Source organism: Podospora pseudopauciseta, chromosome 1 (genome assembly GCF_035222475.1).
Source record: "Podospora pseudopauciseta strain CBS 411.78 chromosome 1, whole genome shotgun sequence".
In the NCBI taxonomy this organism is placed as follows: domain Eukaryota; kingdom Fungi; phylum Ascomycota; class Sordariomycetes; order Sordariales; family Podosporaceae; genus Podospora; species Podospora pseudopauciseta.
The window spans coordinates 1,621,644-1,643,493 of NC_085892.1; the positions used below are offsets into that span (position 1 = coordinate 1,621,644).

Here is a 21,850-nt window from a genome sequence, read left to right on the forward strand (position 1 = left end):
AGGAGCAAAAAAAAAAAACATGGAGACACAATTCTGCAAGGACGAACGTTCGGGACAAGGATGGGATGGGCTGTCTATCTTTCTGTACTTTTGAATTTACGCTTTATCTTTCATTGTAAGCCGCAAGCAAGGGAAAGAAGCATGCCGGCGAGTGATGCCGTAACGAGGCCCCCGGTTTCGGCCGAGGGTTTTGGGGAACGGGGGACGGAAGGGGGTTTGGAATATCGTCATTGGGGAGGGGGATTGTGAAAATAGTTTTTTGTTGGGCTGGGTGGGTTTGCCTCCGGACACAATGAGTCTGGTGGCCGCATAATTCATGGCCTGATACTTGTTCCTTTTCGGACGGGCAGTATCGGGAGTGACGATGTTTTGATGTCTTGGTTCATGTTGCACAAGATCCACTCGGCCTTTTATCTTACTTTCTCTTCTGGACGGAGTAGCAAATACTGTAGGTCTCAAAACAGTGACCAATAAAAAATCTTCAAGGAACTGGTACCTGAATTCCGAAAGTTCGGGGTTTTCTCAAAGTTCAAATTTCGGGTTGTCCGGGCTATTCCAGATCGGATCCGGAGAGCATAAAGGGTTCGAATAGACCCGGGAACTAAACTCTCGCAGCGCCGTGTTTGCCCATCTACCCGAAGACACCGCCTGGAAGATGTTCGGGATGGACAGACGGGGTCCGGTCCGCATTGAAGAACAAAGCTCAGGGCCTAGTTCACCGATTTTGGGGCTGGATTTGAAGACGGTGGATTTCGGGGTCTTCAATCTTGAGCAGCGGGAGTAGGTATATGAAGAGTGAGCGTTCGCTGTGTTTCTCGTCAACTTCATCAGTCGCTTAAGAGCAATTGTTGATAACTGTCTTCAACAGAGAAACATCATCCGTCATCCCATCGGATCAAGCACCCTTCCTCACTTCACCCCCAATAAATCACAGTGGCTGTGAAAATGTCACGCCGAATCCCCCAAAAGCTCACAAACAAACCCACGCATTGGGAAACCTTTTTCTCATTGGCCCATCTCCCCCGTTTCAACCAACCGGTCGACCTTCGAAGGTGGCCGGCCAGTCAGTTCGGTCAGCCAAGGCTGCGATGCCATGCACGACGACTGATGAAAGTATGAGTGAAGTGGGGTCATCATCATGTGCCCAAGCGTCCGTGTGTGAGTGCGGTAAGACTTGAAATATTTCGTTTTCCCCCGCAGTTGTGTATTCCAGTCACACACACCATTGCTAGACAGTGTGCCATAGTATAATGACAGATCCAGATTGAGACCTTCACCAAGAAAATGAACGGATGGACCATAAAGCCGAGGATCTTGTCGTCGGAATTCAGGTAACGCACCACCACTAACTGATGTAATCCCCTCTCTATATACGGGACGGATCCAGCCATCCGATTCCGACGGAGGGACAAGCGAAGCTGCACCGGGAAAAAGACAGCAACCACCAAAACCGGCCCCAGTTCTTCCGCCAGTGCAGCAGCAAGCCAAATATATTTTTTATCAATATACCGTATATGAATATGTGGGGCGTTAGTTTTGCAGCGAAAGCAGTCGACACGATGATGCTGCTTTACATCTCTTCTTCTCTGTTTCGACTAGGCTTGCCTCTGATGGAGAGAGTGTGTGGCAGAGAAAGAAGGGACAACTCCCAATACGAAGAGACATTGCAGCTGGGCGTCTTCTACAAAAAGGGGAGGTGAGTAAGTACCCTTCAACCCTTTCGATTGTAGGACGAACATGCCTGTTCCTGACACACTGACCGACACAGTTCGGTCGGTTCGGTCGGGTCAGGTCCCCCCCCCCCTCTCTATAGTCAGGTACAAAACAGAGATAGGCAGCTCGATCTCTGATGACAAAGATAGCACCGAAAAGGTCCTTCGTCATCGCCCCCTCATCTCATGCTGCTGCCGTAAAGCCGAAAGATGACAACCTACCCATTTATACACACTCTGCTCACCAAAGCAGCTCTCAGAATAAAAAGCCACTTACTCGTTTCTGTGTTAAGAAAACGGCCACCCGGGGAACCACGCGGTTCTGTCGCATCGCTAGAATATCACATAGATTAATACTTCTCCTTTCTTAAGAAGAAATATCTGGGGTAAAAAAGTCCCAGAAGAGGGGGAAACCAGCTCGCTCGGCGTAGACGGACCTGAAAACCAAAAAGAAATCCCCACTTTTTGGCCTCGCCCGCCGCCGTCGTAGTGTGTTACGCTGCATAGTGCTGTATATGTAATGTCACCTCAACGACGTGAGTGGCTGGCTAGTCGAACCTGAATTGGATTGCTTGGCTGCTGCTCTACTGCGGGTGAAGAAGCTGAGACGAAAGCGAGCTGGAGGTAACGATCCTCTGGGAATGCAATATGGAGAGTTGTAAAAGTTGCCAGCTGTTGTTGTTGTTGTTGTTGTTGTTGTTGTTGTTGATGATGATGAAGAAACCCCAATGGGTGACGAAACGGTCTGTTTGGCGGGGTCGAAACAGCATCATCATCCCATCTGCCACACCCACGTTGATTTGTCTGGTTCCTGGCAACCCAAAAATCGGGGGTCCCGTTGAAGAACAACGAACCAAACTGACAAAACAAAAACCAATCACAAGATTCACGGCAAGAGAGCCGGAACCTGCTGACCTGAACTTGACCGAAAATCCTCTGGCCTTATGCACAACCATCCACCACACACCCCCGCCATTTGTTTCCCGTAAAGGAATGAAAATACCAATATTCAGTGCTGGCTTCCGCAACCCCGCCCATCTTTTCTCCCCCCCCAGAATAGCGGGGAAGCGGATGATGATGATGACTGAGAGAAAGGGTTCAGGTAAGCAGCCGTTCAATCCGTCACCAACCAGCCATCAAAGCACACGTCCCCTATCCCACGTTTCCTCCCACCCCGCTCAGGCCATTGTGTGTGTACGTGCGAGGCCGAGGACTAAAAACATCTCGTTCGAGCCGGGGGGTGGAAATGCTCAAGAGAGCAATTGCTCTTTCTTGTAAAACAACACCTTTTTTTTTTTTTGAGATGTCTACCAATCCATACTGGCACAACTTCGATCTTCAAATGCAACCAATGCACAGAGGGGCCCAGTCTGTCAAAAATGAGGGGCAGACAGATGAAAAACAAGCACCACCACAACCACACATTATCCACCCATCCACACCATACAATCGGGCATGGTTGGGAAGCGAACCAGGTGTCCCCCGTTTCCCGAATGTTGTTTTGCAATCCGCGCTACCTCTCTCTGCCTTTTCCATTTGCAGGTGCATACATAAGCCCAGCGCCTACCTAGTACATAAAATGGGGGGGGGGGGGTTGAAGAAAGGCGTTATTGTACCGCACGTCTACAAAGTGGGAAGGTCTCGGCGTTATCCACCACCACAGCCAGCACACTCAAGCCGACGACCCGACCCAAAACGAACCATTGGCATAGGTAGGTAGGTGGAAAGAAAAGAAAAGATGGCGGGTTGTGGGGGACAAAAGGTACTTCAATGTATCTCTGTGTAGACAGAGTGCCGCTCCCCGGAATGCTCCCCCTCTTCTCCACCTTTCCCTCTTGATAACGCTTGTCGTCGTGTTGGGCTTTTTACTCAGTCGCAGTCCCATCACGCCCCCAATGCTTCACGGTACAGTAATAAGTCGGTGCCTGGTATTGTTACTCTGTGTATGTAATCAATTTGTGCCTATTGCATCAAACGCAGAACGCATGTGCCGCATCTCGCGTATGTCAAATCGTGGCTGCTGCTGCTGCTGCTTGCTGATATCTACATCTCGTTTACAAAAGCTGTTTTATCATCAAGAAATAATCTTCAGTGAGATCGACCCCCAACCCACACATCCAACCCAATGTCAATGATCTTCACCACCTCGTGGCTTCGAAATAGCTCATCCGTCCGTACCTTGGACCCATAAGGCTGGATAGGAATAGCGGGGTGGGGGGATTATGCTAGGAGCCAGTCCTACCAACCACGTGCCGTTGCTGATTTGTTGACTCGATGTCTGAGCCAGAGAAGAATACGGACTAATCCAGAGATGGGATTTCTGTGATGGGAGGAATGTCTGTTGCTGCAGACAGACAGCTCAGTAAAAATAAGCATACAGTCGGGCCTTTACCTCAAGTCGGAGGAACAGGTTCAACAAGAAATAAGCCGGCCAATCCTATTGTGGTTTGATGACCGCCACCGCCAGTTTGGTTCTGAGCAGATGCGTATCGTTAGTGACGCTGTGCTACCCCAATCTGGGCTATTTCAGCCAGTTGTGTGCTTCTCTAAGGTGTGTGTGGACGCTATGAGGTACCGTCTGCCATCCTCGTCCAGGCCGGAGGTACCGTGTTGAGGGAGGGATGTGCCGTTGGAAAGTGTCTGCGAGGAAAGCCCTAAGCTGCTGAAAAGATGTGGCAGAATTGGATCCTCCTTCCTGTCTCTCAAGAGACAGGAAGGTGGGTTCCAGCCTGGGGCTCGGCCCAGGTCTCGCCTCGGAGGACCCAGAGACAGTACCAGGTAGTGTTCTTCCCTCCGCTCCGTCACGGCCGTTGAATGATCTGTTGAAAACCAGGCCGGATCATCGACCGAGCCGAGGTCTGCCAGTTTCGTGTGTTCTGGTTCAAAGCAAACATAAAAGCAACGGCGGGCATTCGTTCGTCTGCAGATGTTGGAATCCGGAGTGTTCCAGCAGGCTGGGTCAACTTGGGAACAGCCGCAGCGCATAGCTACCCAACCAATGTGCGTGGTCTTACAACGCCCATTATTCCTGCCAAGGCATGGAGAGAACTTCGGCGGCCTGGCCGATGACGCCCAGACTAACGCAGTGTAATCTTCCAGCAAGGCGCGCCAACCGCCGATTATGCGTTAGACGGTGCTTGATGACTGGCAATGGGCAAAACATGGCAGATATGTGACTGGCAGGAGGCTGACGGGCACCATTCCCAGCCCGAAATCAAGGCTGGGAAATATGGACATATTCGTTGCCTACCTTAGCACCCTGTCGAACGGAGCTGACAGGGCTGAAGCCGTGCTGGCTCTACGATCGCAGCGACGATCTCGATAAGGTTTGGCTGGCAGATAGATGAGAACTGGTGACGCTTGAGGTGGTCAACGAGACGGCCAACAACGGGTGAGTACTTTGGTTAGTGCTATAATAGCATACTCATCATAGTGCCAAAGCGAGGCATGAGGCTACGGCCGCCAAAGTCGCCCAAACACAGCTGTTGCTGGAATCTCAAACGGCGAGTGGAATTGAACCAGGGCAAGAAACAACAGGGCGGAATGTTTCAGTCGTCCATTGGTCCATACTGTCAATTTGAGGCCACTGACGGCGAGCTGGTTGGCAGCTGCCAGGGCAAGACGAAGAAGATGGAAATGAAGGAAGGCTACACTCCCAACCAAGACTTCCAAAAGGTGCCCAACTGTGCAATTAGTGTTAACAAACATTCAAGTAACAAGGTGAAATCTCCATGAGTCGCATATTCGGTGTTGTTGGCGCATCTATGGCCGCTCTCGCAGGCTCGGGCACTTGGCTCAACGGAGGAAACAGTTTGGCCCCCGAGCCAGCCCGTGGCCAGCTGACGGAGCACGGAATACCTTACCCTATTGTATTTCGTACATACAAATCTGTCCAACAAGAGAGCCACACGAAAATCAACAACGCACCTCAGCAACGGGGAAGGCCATTGCATGCAGGTGAGCTGAGTGAATTCCGTGCATCAGAAGTAGGCTTGGGGAATATCCCGCAGATTGGGCGTGTAATTGGCTTGTACAGGCATTTCCATATCCATACAGACAGGCAGTTGAACGTTACACTCTCCCCTGCTCGCCCAGGCGGCCCTGTTGTTCGCAGCCGGGCCCGGTGAATCATCTTCATTGCAGGGCACGGCTGGGAGCGAGATGTTACTGCACTGGCATGATATCTCTTGCAAGAAGCCTGCCTTGCAGCCTAGAGTTTTGAGCAAACTGAGGATCTCATGGGCGGGGGGGGTTACTCAGAGCACCACGCGGAGCCCAACGTGGAACTGCCATCCATCTGCTGCACAACATGCGCCGCAGCGATGCCGGGTCTGCTTACAACGATTCGCATATTCTGTCTGTTCGGATGGACGACGTGATGGGACTTGGCATGGCACTCTTCGACGGCGCAACAACCGCCCTGAAGAAGCCGCAAGCGAGGGAGGTTGAGTGCGTGTGGGCCTCCGCTTCTTCCCCATGGCTTGTCGCCGCGGGTATTGATGAGCGAAGCTGTAGCGGAATTGCACTTGAAGATGCATAACACAGGAGAGCCTATCAGCGGTCTTGTGATGGTATAGACCCAACGATGATGGCACAGTAAGATAATTGGGCGTTGAGCCTCTCATGATTGCAATTGTACATTTGCCCAACTCCCTCCATGAATGGCTTCCGGTTTGGTTGGCGTTGCCTTGGAGATATGGGGGCAGGAGGGCCGATGCGGGAGAATCAAAAGTGGGCAAAGACCGGACCCACCTTCCCTCCAGAGACACAGGCACTAGCCCAGCTAAAGAGAAAGTGTGGAGGGTCATGCTCAACTCAGGGTCCCAAGGTGTCGATTCGTCAGCGAATACCTCACGGAATCGCTCAGAGTTGGCAAGAGACCTTTTTGGGAGGGGGACAGAGAAGAAAGAAAAGAACAAAAGAAGGAAAAATCGAAACGGCTCGGCAGTGCTGGGTCCCCAACACAATGGATGATGGCTGGCTGCCCGTCAACCACTCAACCTCTCTGGTTTGGCTTGTCTCCGGAAGAAAAGCAGCCAAACCCCGGGCTCTCTAGCAATTCCAAACTCCAAACCTGGGACCTGGACAGACGGCCCTTGCAATTCACCCGGAATGCTCCTTTGAATTGTCCAAAAGAGACAGACAATTTGCAACCTGATCAACGGGCACTGCTTTCCACTTCCACTTCCACTTCCACTTCCACATGGTGGCAATTTGATTATGTAACCCCCGCTGTCCAGAGGCCCGTCTTTTCAGGTCCAGTTATTAGAATTTGCGTAGTGTTCGTACAGGATGCAGCTGCGAGGAAATCCGCTGAAGACTCGCTGATGACATGACGGTCGGTACGGAATACGGTAAGGATGTAAATCAGCAGGGTACGACATGCAGGCTTGCTGCTCACCCGCGATCCCTGTCCCCTGTCGGGCACCAGAAGCGACCTGGTGCGGTTGAGTACCTGGCGGTACCGCCACGCTTCGGCCCACTCACCGGCCCCAGCTTTTCTGAGCCTGTGACTGGTCTCCAGCCTGCGCGGTCCACTTGTCGGACCAGACGGTGGAACAAAGATCTGGCGGGCAGTGGGCGACACTGGTGGGTTTTGGCTAGTGCCCCAAGCTGGGAGCCAATGTAGCCCAGGTACCTTCAGACAGTGCCAAAGTACCAGAGGTACCGGCCGTCCACTTGTGTGCAACCCACTCACTCCGCCCTCCCTCCTTCACTTGGTGCTACTCTCGGTGCCTCTCTTGCTGCGTCTTCTTGCCCTCTTGCTCCTTGTGCTTCCGCAACTCTCGATCCCCAAGGCACCACCACAGAAGCCTTCGTCTGTTGGGAATCTCTCTCGTTTTCTTGACCCTGCCGTAGCCCGCCCGTGCTGCCCTCGCCTTGCTTCTGCCTTCGAACGCTTCGCTTCTGTCTCCAGCCAGAGATCCCTTTTGCGGAACGACGACCGGCTGATCGACCGACTCCATTGAATGACAGCCTCCCAACACACACGAATCTCTCTGCTTTCCGATTCACAGCTCGGTGAATTGAACCTGCCGCCGATTCGAGATTTGGATTCCGGCAACAAAACAAGTTGGAAACACTGAGCAAGACGGCGAGGAGGTCTTTCTACCCTCTTCCTAGCCCGACCGCTCGTCGCGAAAACAAGGGGTTCAACTCGAGCTTTCTTGGGTAACCGGGAACCATCCATCGCTTGCCTCAGCTTCTTCGTCATATGTCTTGAACGTGACTCTTCACCTGAGTTTGGACAAACTTGGCTTTGCATTGTTGCACACTGGATTCGCAAACACACTTCTTTGCTCAACGGGTCTCTTAAAGGCCCTAGGGGGTTTTGCTTCTTTTGAACACCCACCTTTTTACCATACACGCAATACGCTTTGAATAGTTACACCTCATCATCCTGGCCGACGAAACGCGCAGTCGACCGAACCCCCTTTCTAGCTCGCAATCTCGGCAGAGCATAATATAGACACGGGTACACACAACGGACAGCAACGGATAGGGGACAGGAACGAGGAATACGCTGGGAACCGTGGGGAGGAGTAGACGCTATTCGCGTGGTCGAGACAGCAAAATGGTGTTCAACGTGCCCGATGGTGGCCTGTCGTTGGATAGCTCAGCCAGGGCCATGGCTGGGCTTCCGGCGCAGGCCTTCGGAATTACATTGAGCAATAGTGTCATCGAAGACATGATTGCTTGTGTTCAAAATGGAGGGGATATTGAGCTATCGTTGGGGTCCAATCCGGTAAGTTTATGTTGTTAGCCTTGTATTTCAAGGTTGGGTTTTCCATTGTCCCTCGATCTGAATAGTTTCTCAAACTATTGTTCAACTGCACTCGGCCCTCCACAATAGCCCAATAGCAGTGTCTAACAGCTTAAACCCCATAGGCTTTTCTCTTCGGCGATCATGAAGTCAAAATTCCAAACTCTCCCGATTCTTACGATTACGATCTGTACTATTCCGACGCAGTTTCTCCAAGATCGCTCAAGAAGCTACCAAATCCTGCAATGGGTGTTTTCATGCCCCCAAGGGTCTCTAGACCTGCCGCCAAGAAGCTGGTTTCGAAAGCTCCAGTCCAAAAGACAAGCTCCAGCAATACGACTCCAATTTCAAGCAACGAGGCCGACGATGCTATTGCCAACCTCAAAAGCTCACTGGCCCGTAAGGAAGCAGAGAAGAATACGTATGGACACACTACCGCCGACTACTTGGAGGGCTGTGATACTAACTTGGAAGACAGTGCCGTTGTGGTCAGTGGGTTGATGAACTCGAAAGGCAAGGTTAAACCCCCCAACCGGTTGCTCGACAACGCGTCCCCCAGGTCTCTTCCGCCAAGTCCTGCGCTCAGCGGAGTTCGATCACCCTCCCTCGCACCAGGCGGCTCTGCCCTTGATCAAGTCAAGCAACATACATTCCCAATCATTCACCAGTTGGCGGTATCGGAGCAGAGCTTCGAGGACCTTTTTGCGCAGTGGAATGAGGGCAGCGAAGACGAGTTCAGAGTCGCGCTGGACAAGGTTGCCGATTTCGACAACAACATCCAGAAATGGACTCTGAGAAAGCGATACTGGAAGGAACTGGACGTCTTCGAGTACGATTATGCCAAGGAGGAAGACCGACAAACCGCCATCAACAATGCGGTAAAGCAGTTCGATCGTATGCGAGTTGGAGTTACCGACCCTATCTGGCAAAAGCTTCTACCGGTGGCGGAGCGCGGAAAGGGGATATGCCTGAGCAAACTGCAAGCCAATTTCGCCAAAGGCCCGACAGTCCCGAAACCAAAGCCGGACGGAGCCAACGGAAGCGGATCAGAGAGAGAGGACGCTGCGGTCTTGAAGAAAGGAAAAGGGGGCGAGCCAATGTCAAGATCAAGCTCCCAAGCTTCAGCTGCTGGCAAGAAGAAGCCCTCGGCATCGGAGGCCCAAGCGAAGCGTCTCACATCCACTACCAAGAAGACCGCACCCGCCAAAGCATCGACGAAAGCATCTCCGACCAAGCCTCAAGCCAAGGCGGCAGCCAGCAAGGGCGGGCGCGGACCTCTTTCCGAAGAATTTGTGAAGGACTCGGACAGTGAGGAGGAGCCTTTGGCTAAATCCAAAGCTGTAGCTGCCGTAGCTCCCAGGCCAGTCAAGGCTGCTCCTGCCCCGGCCGTGAAGTCGAAGGCGGCCGCCGCTGCCAAGACGGTACCCAAGGAAACCGAGAAGGACACCATCCGAGCCGAAGTTGTCGCAAAGCCAACCAAGGCCACCAAGCCTGCGGTGAAGCGACCACGCGATGCCGACGAGGACGACAGCTCGAGCTCAGGTACGCCGCTCAGCAAGCGCGTCAAGGCTGGCAGCAAGGCACCCACCACGGGTGCCAACTCGACGAAGCCACGGACCGTTTCGGACGCCAGCCAGAACGGTCGTCCAAGCTCCTCGGGGCCCAAGGCGAAGAACACTTCGCCGACCAAGTCGTCGCCTCTGGCGACCCCACCACAGAATGCGTCCGAGGTGGAGCAGGAGCGCCTGGCTCGTGCCAGGTCCGCCGAGCGAGAAAGGGAGCGCGAGCAAGCGCAAATCCAGGCGCTGAAGAGGGACCGGGAGCGCGAGCGGGAACGTGAACGCGAACGGGTCGAGAAGGAACGGGAACGCGAGCGCAACCGCGAGAGGGCCGAAAAGGAGCGTGAGCGTGGCCGCGGCGAGAGAGCCAGAGAGCTGGGACGGGACCGGCCTCGGGCCCGCGAGCCGAGCCGGGACACCATCATCAGCAGTGCCAGCAGCAATGCTGACAGCACGATTGGCGTCCCAGTTGTTGGCAGGAAGAGGCCGGCGCCGGTGGACTCGTACTCGGAGAACCACCACCATGCGGCGAAGCGGATGCGGGTGTCGGCCGAGGTGCTGACCAAGGCGCAGGAGTTCAAGCTGGCGTACCAGCGGTACTTGCAGCTGCATGAGGAGCTCAACGGGTGGGATTCCCCGCCAGAGTCGAAACTGCACGATTTTGTCGAGATGCACGATCGGTTGCAGAGGATGAAGAGGGCTATTTATCAGGATGTTGGGGAGGGTTGAAGGATAATTTCATGACAGAGACACAGGATGTCATGTTTTGGAAGGAGTGGGGGATGATATACAAAATTTGGCGGCAGGGGAAAATGGAGTTCCAAAAAAAAAAACCCCCCCGAGAATATCACGACTTGAAAGTGTCTTTTTGATATTTGGGTGTTTTTTTTGTCCGTCATTTAGTCAGGGATTTGGGGGGGTAGGCAGGCAGACTACAACATCGAACAACAACATCAATCATCAGTTGCATGAGATCATTTTTGGGCGTTTTTTGTTGTTTCTTTTTCGTCATGTTGCAATTTGGTTTGTTTGTTTTATTTTGGTACATTGGGTTCATTTGGCTGCTGGTCACAAATATGAGGAGGGGGGGATGTGATGACGTGATGCCGGTTATGCCTTGCAGATTTGGAGGAGAGGTGGTGGATAGTAGAGGTGATTTTGATACCCCTGTGTTTTGATGGAGGAAGAGAGAAGAGAGCGGTGGGGGGAGGGGGGGAACTGTAGTTGAAGTTGTTGAACAGATTAAAATCAAATTTTAAGTTTTTTGACAAATATGGCTGTGCTTGTGATGAATGAAGTGGTGTGTTTACCGAGGCTGAGAAGGAGGGAGGTATGTGATCCCCTTTCTGCAACAACAGCTTACGTTCCAACTTCTTATTTTCTAGGCCAACTTGATCTAAACTTGGAACTTGAGAGGAAATGGATTCAAGTAGGGTTGTCTGTCCTTGAAGAATTCAATCAAGGGCTGAAGAAGGGCATGAATGAAAAAAGTGCTTGCATACACACCTAGAGGCTCCCAGCTCCCAATAAATAAAAAGGGGGCACGTGCCTCCCTTTCTTTTCTCACCTTTCACCCACCCATCGAGTTGATTCTCGTACCTTGCATCCACCGGCTCGTCCCTGACATTTCTGTCTCGGAAAATTCCACCCATTCCCCGGATCTTCGAGAGCAAAAGAAGAAATTAGATATTCCCGGCGGGATGGTTCCAGCGGAGAAAGGGAGCCGGCCTCATGTAGGCACCCTTACCACAGAATAATTGAGACACTAAAGTAGGTAATATGCCTTAAAGGATAATCCATATGCCTTTAAAAATAGTTTGTAGGCCTATAAACTATCCTTCAAGGAATGTTAACCTGCTTTCGTGTGTCAGCTATTTTGTGGTGAGGGAGGTAAGGTACCAAATGTCCAAATGTAGGGAGAGAGACGCTTCGCTTGGCTTCAATGGACAATTCCACTCCATCAACAACGCCGTTGCTGTGCTCCCCTAACCACAACTTAAAGTGCCACGATGATGCATAACCTCTCCAGTCAAGTGAAGTCACCCTCCTGCCAATCCACTCATTTGCACAAAAGAAAAAACCACCTATCATTCATTAAAAACTTCAAACTCCTCAACTCAAAACTACTCCCTCATACGGTACGGTACCTGGTACAAATTTACCACATTGCTTTGTTATTTCTCTCTTCCCCCTCCTCCTTACATTCTACACTTCCCCCCACGTCCCCTTGCCCCAAAAAGTGTAATGTCATCGCTGATGTTGACAATGCCTCCTCCGAATTTATCTCAAGTCTTTTTCCTCTCTTTGGTTTACGGTAAAAATAACGCACAAAAATTGACATGATTATTTTTCCTCGCGCCTTTCCTTTGTCGTGCTGGCCGGTTGGTGACTTTGCTGTGTGTGATTCTCGTCTTGTATCTTGCATAGGGGTTGAGAATGTTATAAATGATAATGGCGATGACGAGCACCCCTTTTGAGAAAAATCACAGCTTGGAGAGAAAATGGAGGAGGCCGCGCCCCTACTGGGTCTTGAAGAGGAGGATGGCGCAGTGACCGAGGTAGAAGTAGATGAAGTGCTTGGTTTCTACGGGGTGCTGTTAGTGACGCTGTTGCTTGTTGAGTGAAACCCAGGGGTAAGCTTGCCGTGGGTCACGAAGCTGCCAAAGTGGCGGCCTACGATGCAGTGCCAGGTAGGTCCCTTTCTTTCATCAAACTGTTACACACGATGGCGTGTTAGCTGATCTGGTCTTAAATGAAATGTGTCGTGGGCGTCATACTGTTCTCTTGATGTGCTGAGCGATATCCTGAAGATGAGGTTAGCTTCTGCTTGCTGCTAAAAATGGGGCTTAGGTTTGGTGTGAAATCTGCTTGCTGTCCGAACGCATCACATGCAGAATTTCCCATCCTTGGTCCGCTGACCTTCTCAACGGAGTACTTGGCCATGGCCTCCTGGGCTGTAAATAATGTCAGTCACACATCCCATTGTCGTCCTCCGAGTGGGGCCAGGATCCCGCGGGTTTTGTGACCCCTACGTACCGACTTCAATGACCTCCTGTTGTAATTCTTCGGACTAGAAAGAGGGGTATCGTGTTAGCAGCTCGATCTGCTCGCCGAGAACGGAACAATTCGGTGGAAGATCGGTTGGTTCGTCATACCATGTCGGCGCTCTTGATCTGGGCTGTCACACGCGTATATTCTTAGCACTCCGTTCCAACCCAGGCGGAGATGGGGAGGTCTGGTGAGGTACACCGGGCCTAGAACGAGACGAACTCACCATCAAGCTTCTCCCTCGCGACAGGGGATGTGTTCCCAGCAGCGGGCTTGGTATCGTCTCCTGCCATTATGATTGTCTATCTCGGAAAGGTGAAACGAGGTAAGTGTGGTTGGATAGTCGACGGATAAAGAAAGCCACGGTCTGGTCAGCAATTAGTACGGTGGCGTGAAGAAGGCAAACAGTACGGTAAGCTTGGTGATGTTCGGTGTGGGTTGTTGAATTGCCGCCAACAAGCGACAGACGCTCCTCCTGGCAAAGCACGCGGTTACGAGATGGAGGGGATCGAATGGGGGCCCAACGTACCGGTACGCGCAAACAATGGGGTGCAGGTGTTCGTAATCGATAGCTCAAAGCTCCCGGTGGCGGCGGTGCAGGTTGGGCCGTGCAGGTGGAAATGTGAGAGGGCTTGTTGTTGAGCTATGAACTATGTAAGTTGGCGTCAGGTCACAAAATAAAGGGTGGAGTGCGGAGAAGAAGCAAACAAGTGACGATGGAAGCCGTGTCTGGTTTTGTTGTTTTGCTACTGGACAGAAGCCTTGCAACAGGACAAATCATTGGCGTCCGCAGTGAGGCGGTCGACAGGGAAGGGAAGGACTGGGGCCCATCACTCACTGGGGTAATCGATGTAGCTATACCGAGCTGATATGTGGAAGTGTCAGCAGAGTCAAGGTATCCGGGACTTTGGAGCTTGAGCCCACTGGTGCAGTGGAGCTTCAGCGGAGGCTCTCTGATAAGATAACGAAAAGCCAGTGTGGGTGGGGCAAAGCTTAAAATTTAATTGGGGCCAGTGCGGAAAAAAATCTTAGACCTTCTCCTCTTCCTTCGACTGAAGCCAAAAACTACATCACCCACCACAGAGTTGTCGCTTTGTTCCGCGGTACTCTGGTTCCAATGATTACACGGTAGCAACTGCTCTAATCAACTGCCCGCGGCAGACCGGAAGGAGCAAGCAGCAACATCGCCAATCATCGTCATCGTCATCGCCATCACAATGGAGTCGTCAAGAATCTTCGTCAAGAACCTACCGCCGTCCATCTCCGAGGCTGACTTTCGCAAACACTTCTCGCTTCAGGGACGAGAGGTCACCGATGTCAAGCTCATCCCCAACCGCCGCATCGGGTTTGTTGGTTACAAGTCTCATGAAGATGCATCCAAAGCCGTAAAGTACTTCAACAAGTCCTTTATTCGCATGTCCAGGATCGGCGTCGATCTGGCCAAACCTGTAAGGACATCCTGATCCCATTGTTCGACAAGGCCAGCCAACTAATTGTCGTGCACCTAGATTGAAGCCGCCATCCCAAGATCAGCCACACAAGCTGCTCATGTCCCGAGCCGTGATGCAGCCAAGGCAAGCTCTCTCGTCAAGTCTGACGCAGAGCCAAGCGAGGATAACCCTAGCTCAAAGAAGAGGAAGCGGGACGTCGTTGACGAGGCTGACCCCAAGCTTCAGGAGTTTCTTGAGGTCATGGGTCATCCCACCAAGAAGGCTAAGGACGGAGAAGCCCTAGGGAGTGGCGCATTTGAGTCAGAAGCGGCCGATGCTATCCCCTCGGCTCTCATCGAGGGTGGTGAGAGTGACGATGAGTACGAGGACATCCCAGTGAGGCCCAAACGGCCAATCGAGGAGGCACCTACCTCGGCTCTACCTGTTGCCACCCCTGTCGCAGCTATCATCCCCCCCGCACCATCCCAACCAGCCGAGGACGCTGCAAGGGAAGTGCCGCAGGTACCCGCTGAAGCCACTGATGATGACTGGCTTCGGTCGAGAACGAACCGTCTGCTGGACCTTGTGGACCCGGATGACCCCGGGTTTCCCGCACAGTCTGCTGGTGCAATGCTTGCTACCACTCAAACACCTCTGCCAGAGGCCCAAGTCCAAGAAACCCAGGAACCGGGTCTTGCTGCCGGGTCTGGTGAGAAACCTGTTGTGGCTCGCACACCTGAGGATGCCGTGAAGTTGATCCAGAAGACAGCTCGTCTGTTTTTGCGGAATCTCAGCTACACGGTAACGGAGGACAATGTGAGGGGCCACTTTAGTCAGTTTGGCGAACTTGAAGAGGTAAGCTTGACATGATTCCTGTTTCCTTCGCTCCTTGCAGTCGCCTTTTCATGATGAACCCCTGATAGGGACATCTTATGCAAAGCATATGATGAGAACCTGGGCTCGGTATTTTAGTAGATGCTTCGAGATTCTGAAAAAAGGCCCGATTGTTGTCCTGCTGTTTCGCCTCTAGTGACACTCGACTCTCGCTAACTCTCTGGCAGGTTCATGTTCCGCTGGATAATCAGGGCCGAAGCAAAGGCTTCGCTATGATTCGTTATGCCAGTCCTGAGGCGGCGCTTTCCGCATTCCAGACAGACGGCACCGTCTTTCAGGGCCGCATCATCCACATCCTTCCCGCTGCTGCCAAAAGGGAGAACAAGCTTGATGAATACGCAATCTCGAAGCTCCCTTTGAAGAAGCAACAGCTGCTCAAGAAGAAGGCTGAAGCTGCCTCCAGTACCTTCAACTGGAATTCGCTTTTTATGAGCCAAGATGCTGTCAACACCGCCGTAGCTGAACGCCTGGGTGTGTCCAAGCATGAGCTCCTGGACCCCACCGACGCGTCTGCCGCTGTGAAACAGGCAATCGCTGAGACCACTGTCATCCAGGAGGCCAAGGCTTACTTTGCAACCCATGGTGTGAACATCGAGGCCTTCAAGTCTCAGCAGCGAGGTGACACGTCAATTCTGGTCAAGAACATCAAGAACGCCACCATCGAGGAGATCAGAACCCTCTTCGAGGAGCATGGCTCCGTCCTCCGTGTGCTTATGCCCACAAGCGGGACGATTGCCATTGTCCAGTTCGCCCAACCAGCACACTGCAGGGCAGCTTTCGCCAAGAAAGCATACTCTAGATTCAAGGACGGCGTGTTGTACCTCGAGAAAGGCCCGAAAGGGCTCTTCGTCGACAATCTGGCCCAGCCCGCAGATCGTCCTGCCGGTGTTCAGAAGGTGTCAGCTTCTTACCTGCTGGAACGCGATGACGGTGAGGATCAGCCAGAGACGGCCTCTCTGTTCGTCCGCAACCTGAACTTCTCCACCACCACCGAAGGATTAACAAATGCGTTCAAGCCCTTGGATGGATTTGTGAGTGCGCAGGTGAAGACCAAGACCGATCCCAAGAAACCAGGTCAGGTGTTGAGCATGGGCTTTGGCTTCTGCGCCTTCAGGACCAAGGAGCAGGCCCAGGCTGCACGGAAGGCTATGGATGGCCATGTGCTTGACGGACACAAGCTTCTGATCAAGGCTTCCCACAGGGGTCTGGACGCGGCCGAAGAGAGGAGGCGGGAGGATCTAGCCAAGAAGGCGAATGCTCAACGCACAAAGGTGGTCATCAAGAACCTTCCGTTCGAAGCGTCTAAGAAGGACGTGCGCGCACTCTTCAGCAACTATGGAAAGCTGGTTGCTCTCCGTATTCCCAAGAAGTTCAACCACTCTTCGCGTGGGTTTGCTTTTGCCGAGTTCTCCACAGGCAAGGAGGCGCTCAACGCGATCACTGCACTCAAAGACACGCATTTTCTCGGGAGAAGACTTGTGCTTGACTTTGCTGAAGCTGAGGAGCTTGATGCCGAGGAACAGATCGAGGCCATGGAGAAGAAGATGCGTGGCCAGGTTAGCAAGGTTGCCCTTCAGCAACTCACTGGGACAGGGAGGAGCAAGGTCAATTTTGGAGATAATCCTGAAGACGAGGCATGAGAGTGTAATGAATAAAATTAATGTTGACGGTCACCTCACTGAGGGACGACGGATGGAATGTCTCAAAATCTCAACGTTCCCCCCCCCCCCCTTGTCAAGAAGTGTGTTTGCCCCTGTCAACTCTCGTTGAAGAAACCCCCACCCTTGTCTTGACAAACTTGCTTTCTCTGTCTCGCACGTTGCTCACAGGCTTGGCCGTTGCGTCTGATCGATCTGTTGCTGTGTAGGGCTAATTTTGTTCTCATTCCGAAAATGAGCCCCTTCATCGGCCTCCCTCCCCCGCGGTCCCGAGGGGTGCCGCCAAGCGAGAGAGGGCACGGTGCAGGTCAGATTCGAGCTGTATGTTTCCACGACGGCCCAGTGCCCTTGCGTGCCAGTGTTGGCACCCATCTTGAATGCAGCCCAGGACGGCTGACCCAGACCCAACTTGCTGCTTGTTTGACCCTGAAGGGGTATCCATCGCCCTAGACAATGATGGGGTGCAGCAATAATCTGAAGCGAAGAACGGCGGGATGGACTCAGTTGATCCTCGCTTCATGCAGCATCGTCAGAGACAGGGACGATGTCGAGCCCTCTTATAAGCTATGCCCCCTCTTCATGCCTGTCTCTTTTGCTCTGGCATACCTTATATGTGATTCTGGCCCTCATCCTGACGAACAACCATTCCACTCAGGATTCCTTCCTCTTTCATTCGTTCTCGTCAGCGTTCCTGAGCTGAACAAGAGTGTTTGCCACCTGGGAGAGGTTTAGGTTTCTACACATTGTTCCCAGGTCTCATCCTCGGAGCTGAGCAATGAGGCTTCCAGTCCTTCCCTCACAATGCTATTCTACGTCGCCCGAAGATGGGGTTGAGGGCCGCCATGGAACTTCGGCTTCACGACAGCCGCTTCGAGAGTCGACCGGGAATGCTCAATATTCACACATGGCCTGGTACTCGGAACAGATTCGCCAGCTGGGTGCTGCCAGCGGTCTTGCTTCCATGTCTCCATCAATACCAACTCCGCCTATTGTACCGACGCAGTCCTTTGGCCCAGACTATGGCTCATCAACACCGTCGGTCTACGGCAGACAGCAACAGCGGCATCACTACCAGGGGCACCGGGTAACCAATTTCAGGAGAAGGCAATTCGAAGAGAACCCGTTGATTCCGCTGCTCCCGGCAGCCTTTCAGAACTACAGGAAGAAGCAGGCCGACAAGACAGACCAGAAGTGGACCGATGTGTTGGAATGGGGCTTCATTGACGGTAAGTCCTATCTTCAACACGAGCAGTGTCTAGTTTTGTTTGCTAAGAGGTTGTCATCAGCGCTGCTGCTTATCCCCCAGATGAAGCGCAAGAAATATACCATGAAGCAGACACAGTTTGGGCGGAACATGCTGATCGGGGAGTATCTTTGGATCTACTACCTGCAGACCTTACCGCCAGGGACCGAGGCAGAATGCAACCTCGTGAGGCACCGAAAGCAAGTGTCGAGCCACATCCAAGTGCTCAAACAGTTCTTCGCAAATCACCGTTGTTGTAAGTTGCACGTTCCCATTCTCCCACGTGGCGGATCCCTTTGTTCGGTGCGGAAGTGCTTGCATAACCGCCAGAAGAAGCAAACAGCTGACAATGGCGGCCCCCTTGGCTCATCCCTACAGTCCACTTTTTCTTCAACAGCCGCAACGATGAAAAGGACAAGGACAGCATCGAGACGATTTCCCTGAAGAACAACCCCGTCTTGATTGCCCTGTCCGAAGACCGGCTCCCTGACGAACGGCCAAATTACGAGTACTTTGCCGACATCCTTGCATTGAATGAACAGGTGACTGTCCGACCCATACGATGCTGGATATTTGTGTCGCACCAGGGCGTTTCGGTGAGGGAAGATGGATCTGGCTTTCTCCCTTCCACCGGCGACAAGCTCGATGAGAACGAGTATCCCCACCTCCCGCGCAACCTCGAGAAGGAGACGTGGCTCAAGGAAGAGCAGCAGATCTTCAAGGGCGCTCTGCTTCACGAGTTCACCAAGGAGATGCAGCAGATTGAGTCGACCAGCGTTAACGACCTCGGGCGGAAATGGGAGACTTCGTTTCCGGAACTGCATCAGAGACTACAGCGCATCTGCGATTCGACCACAGATCAGCGGTGCACCATTCTGCACATGAATGTCACCCTCGAGCTCAAGGAGAAGCGGCGGTTTCCAAGCCAGTCGGAGCTCAACTCCTGGGTGGAAATCAACATTGAGCAGCCACGTCTACTGAGCCATCGGTGGAAGGTGCACACGCGCTTGGTGAGGCCAGCGGAGCTGAGCTACTCACACGAGAGCGCGAGCCCTGAGACCATGTACGAGACTTCGGCAGAGATCGCTATCCAATATCAGCACCGCTCAGGGTGTGAAGGTCCTCGGCCTGATGGGCGGGCTCACTGTGACTGCATCGCTCACCGACGTCACCGTGACTCTGTCACTGTCCCCTTTCCAGCTGATATCTGGGCCAGCACACTGACGAACTGTGCTGAATATCCAGCCCATTCCTTCAGCGACGCCGGCAAGAATGGAAAGCGAAGCAAGGACCTCAACGTCAAGGTCGAGGAGGAGGGCGAGGAAGGAGGCAAGCCCAACCGCCGAAGCAAGCCGCTCACACAGATGGATCTTGTGCCCAAGATTGCCATGATGCAGGAGATCTGGTCATGTCCCCCTGATGCCCCACACTATGGCCCCGAGCCTCAAGGGAACGGCTCAAGATCCCAGCGATGGACTCGACGAGCAGTGATTGTATGGACTTTCAAGACGATCCACAGCGAGGTAGATGGCAAACTCAACACCGCGCAGAGCGGCAGGACAGAGTGGCGCTATCTTACCATCCTCGACCCAATGAGCGAGGAGCACCAACAAAAGGCCATCATCAGTAGCAGCAGGAAGAACTCTGCTGTGTCTGACTATGCGGATGGATATTCATCCAACCACGTCCGTCCTGTCTCCCGGGATGTGGTCATGTCCCCCAGCCCCACATACCAGCAGCACTTGACCGCGAGCATGAGCGAGAACTTTTCGTCAGCATGGGATACTCCCACCGGGCTCAACCCCCTTTCCACGTCAGCCGCGCAAGCCTATAACGCTCATCTCATGGCGCCCAGTCAGTCCCATGTGTCAGCCATGCCCGGCTACAGCCCCCTCGACAGCTTCAGCAGCCACGGCGGTCTCGCCACCCCTCCCCCAAGTGCATCCCTCACCACATCTTTCACTCACAACTTTGCCACCACATCTACCCAACCTGACCTCATGCCAAATTACATGTCCACCCACTCCGTCACCACAACAACTGCCGGACTGGACACCGACTCGGCACTCAACACCCTCGCCGCCGTGACAGACCCCTTCCTCACAAACGGCAACTCCTCCTTTGGGTATGACCAATCCCACTGGTCAACCTCCAATACCTTGACTAGCTCGAGTAACGTCTGGTCCCAGCCTTATCAATCAGCAGCATCAACATACACCCACTCCCCCTTGGCCCCCTGGCCAAACCACACCCAACCCACCCCATCCCACAGGGGAAGCCTCTATGATAAAACCCACAGCCATGTGCAATCCCAGCCCTGGATCTCCCCCGCAACAGCGGGGGGTGTCACCACCACAGCCGACGACCACGACCTCTGGACCCCAGCCACGTCCACGCACACTCCCTTGACGACCACCGCGCCGGCTTTGGGTCCTGATCCCATCACAGCTGGGCAGCATGAATCTCAGGACACGACGGACTGGAACCAGGTTACTACTGGTAACGGCACCAACGGCAACTCCCAGGAGACAGGGGAGGAGGAACTGGGGCAGAACTGGGAGGAGATTTTGCCGCCTATTCCGCTCAACTTGACTGCCCCGGGCACTCAGCCCGAGGCGGTAAACTCTCCGACGACGGCAGGGGATACAGCGGCGCAGAGGTTGGAGAAGGCCGCTGCTGCTATGGAGATGCCGGTGATGGGTGGCCATACTAACGGCAATGGGGCGGTGGTTGGTGAAGAGAGGAAGAGCCTGAAGAGGAGACATGAGGAGGGGGATGAGGGGGGTGATTTGGATTCAGGTGAGTGGAGGAGGAAGAGTTTTAGGCAGTGTTGATTTTTCTTTTATTTGATTTTTTCAGCCTTCTTCGTGTTAGTTAGTTTTTTTTTTTTTTTTTTTTTTTTTTTTTTTTTTTTTTTTTTTTTTTTTTTTTGGTCCGGTTGGCTGGTTGGCTGATTATTCTCTGGCGTTCCCGCTTTGATCCTGGGCGGTCCTTTTTCCTCTTTTCTTTTTCTCTGGGAACTTGGCCCCTTGGCTATGCTTTTTACTATCTTCAGGGGACGACATACCTTACCCTTTTCACGTCTAATGATGGGGTCATCTTATTACCTAAAGCTATATCATATATCATGATGAACGAAGAAGCGAAGCAAGTTGGGATAAGTAATTAGCTCACGTATTATCGTTTTGGCCCCAGACCCTTCTAAGGGTATTAATGGGGGCGGATGATGATAATGAAATCATAAAAAAAAAACCAATACCTCATAAGTGACAACCCTGCACAGTGATATATGATCAACCTTGTGTATTCAATCTTGTCCTCAATTTTTAAGTGAATTCCAATCCCATAACTCCACCTAATGCGATGCAATCAATGCAATTTACCCTCCCAAATACCTTAGCAAAAGAAAGATTTCGATAACTAAACTAGGAAAGAAAAAGACAAGAGAAAGTAGTGGTATATCCTCCATTAGCCATATCCCATCCTTCATGACATAATCCCATCAAAGCTGTTGCGTGTGCGTGTGCTCATTTTTTTTATATG

General features: G+C 52.6%; 5 protein-coding genes across 5 annotated transcripts; 3 read left to right on the top strand and 2 right to left on the bottom strand.

Annotated features, from left to right (window-relative positions):
• Positions 1-1,570: 1,570 nt before the first annotated feature.
• On the bottom strand, positions 1,571-1,884 carry QC763_104350 (uncharacterized protein; the record flags this gene model as incomplete). The annotated part of the gene is made up of 3 exons (XM_062907003.1): positions 1,571-1,681; positions 1,742-1,782; positions 1,809-1,884. The coding sequence occupies 3 exons, from the start codon at positions 1,882-1,884 to the stop codon at positions 1,571-1,573; spliced, it is 228 nt and encodes a 75-aa protein (XP_062769909.1).
• A 5,427-nt stretch (positions 1,885-7,311) lies between these two features.
• Positions 7,312-11,244, top strand: QC763_104360 (uncharacterized protein). Its single transcript, XM_062907004.1, has 3 exons — positions 7,312-8,457; positions 8,601-8,896; positions 8,954-11,244. Exons 1-3 carry the CDS (start codon positions 8,287-8,289, stop codon positions 10,761-10,763), a joined length of 2,277 nt encoding a protein of 758 aa, XP_062769910.1. The 5' UTR covers positions 7,312-8,286; the 3' UTR covers positions 10,764-11,244.
• Positions 11,245-12,005: 761 nt separating this feature from the next.
• Positions 12,006-13,809, bottom strand: DYN2 (Dynein light chain). Its single transcript, XM_062907005.1, is given in 9 exon segments — positions 12,006-12,618; positions 12,678-12,747; positions 12,812-12,838; positions 12,954-12,988; positions 13,071-13,104; positions 13,190-13,212; positions 13,309-13,449; positions 13,612-13,671; positions 13,689-13,809. 7 exon segments carry the CDS (start codon positions 13,373-13,375, stop codon positions 12,554-12,556), a joined length of 321 nt encoding a protein of 106 aa, XP_062769911.1. The 5' UTR covers positions 13,376-13,449; positions 13,612-13,671; positions 13,689-13,809; the 3' UTR covers positions 12,006-12,553.
• On the top strand, positions 13,343-17,046 carry MRD1 (Multiple RNA-binding domain-containing protein 1; the record flags this gene model as incomplete). The annotated part of the gene is made up of 3 exons (XM_062907006.1): positions 13,343-14,530; positions 14,591-15,367; positions 15,574-17,046. The coding sequence occupies exons 1-3, from the start codon at positions 14,300-14,302 to the stop codon at positions 17,044-17,046; spliced, it is 2,481 nt and encodes an 826-aa protein (XP_062769912.1). The 5' UTR covers positions 13,343-14,299.
• Positions 17,047-17,839: 793 nt separating this feature from the next.
• QC763_104390 (uncharacterized protein) lies at positions 17,840-21,141 on the top strand (the record flags this gene model as incomplete). Its single annotated transcript, XM_062907007.1, has 3 exons — positions 17,840-18,290; positions 18,351-18,563; positions 18,686-21,141. 3 exons carry the CDS (start codon positions 17,840-17,842, stop codon positions 21,139-21,141), a joined length of 3,120 nt encoding a protein of 1,039 aa, XP_062769913.1.
• Between the last annotated feature and the right edge of the window lie 709 nt (positions 21,142-21,850).

Excerpts from the sequence above, each read along its gene's own strand:
- QC763_104360 (XM_062907004.1), top strand. The coding sequence starts at position 8,287 with ATGGTGTTCAACGTGCCCGATGGTGGCCTGTCGTTGGATAGCTCAGCC. Across the intron at positions 8,458-8,600 it reads TATCGTTGGGGTCCAATCCG|GCTTTTCTCTTCGGCGATCA; the intron begins GTAAGTTTATGT and ends TAAACCCCATAG. Across the intron at positions 8,897-8,953 it reads AAGGAAGCAGAGAAGAATAC|TGCCGTTGTGGTCAGTGGGT; the intron begins GTATGGACACAC and ends CTTGGAAGACAG.
- DYN2 (XM_062907005.1), bottom strand. The coding sequence starts at position 13,375 with ATGGCAGGAGACGATACCAAGCCCGCTGCTGGGAACACATCCCCTGTC. Across the intron at positions 13,213-13,308 it reads CGCGAGGGAGAAGCTTGATG|CCCAGATCAAGAGCGCCGAC; the intron begins GTGAGTTCGTCT and ends CGCGTGTGACAG. Across the intron at positions 12,748-12,811 it reads CTCAGCACATCAAGAGAACA|TTTGATGAAAGAAAGGGACC; the intron begins GTATGACGCCCA and ends CGTGTGTAACAG.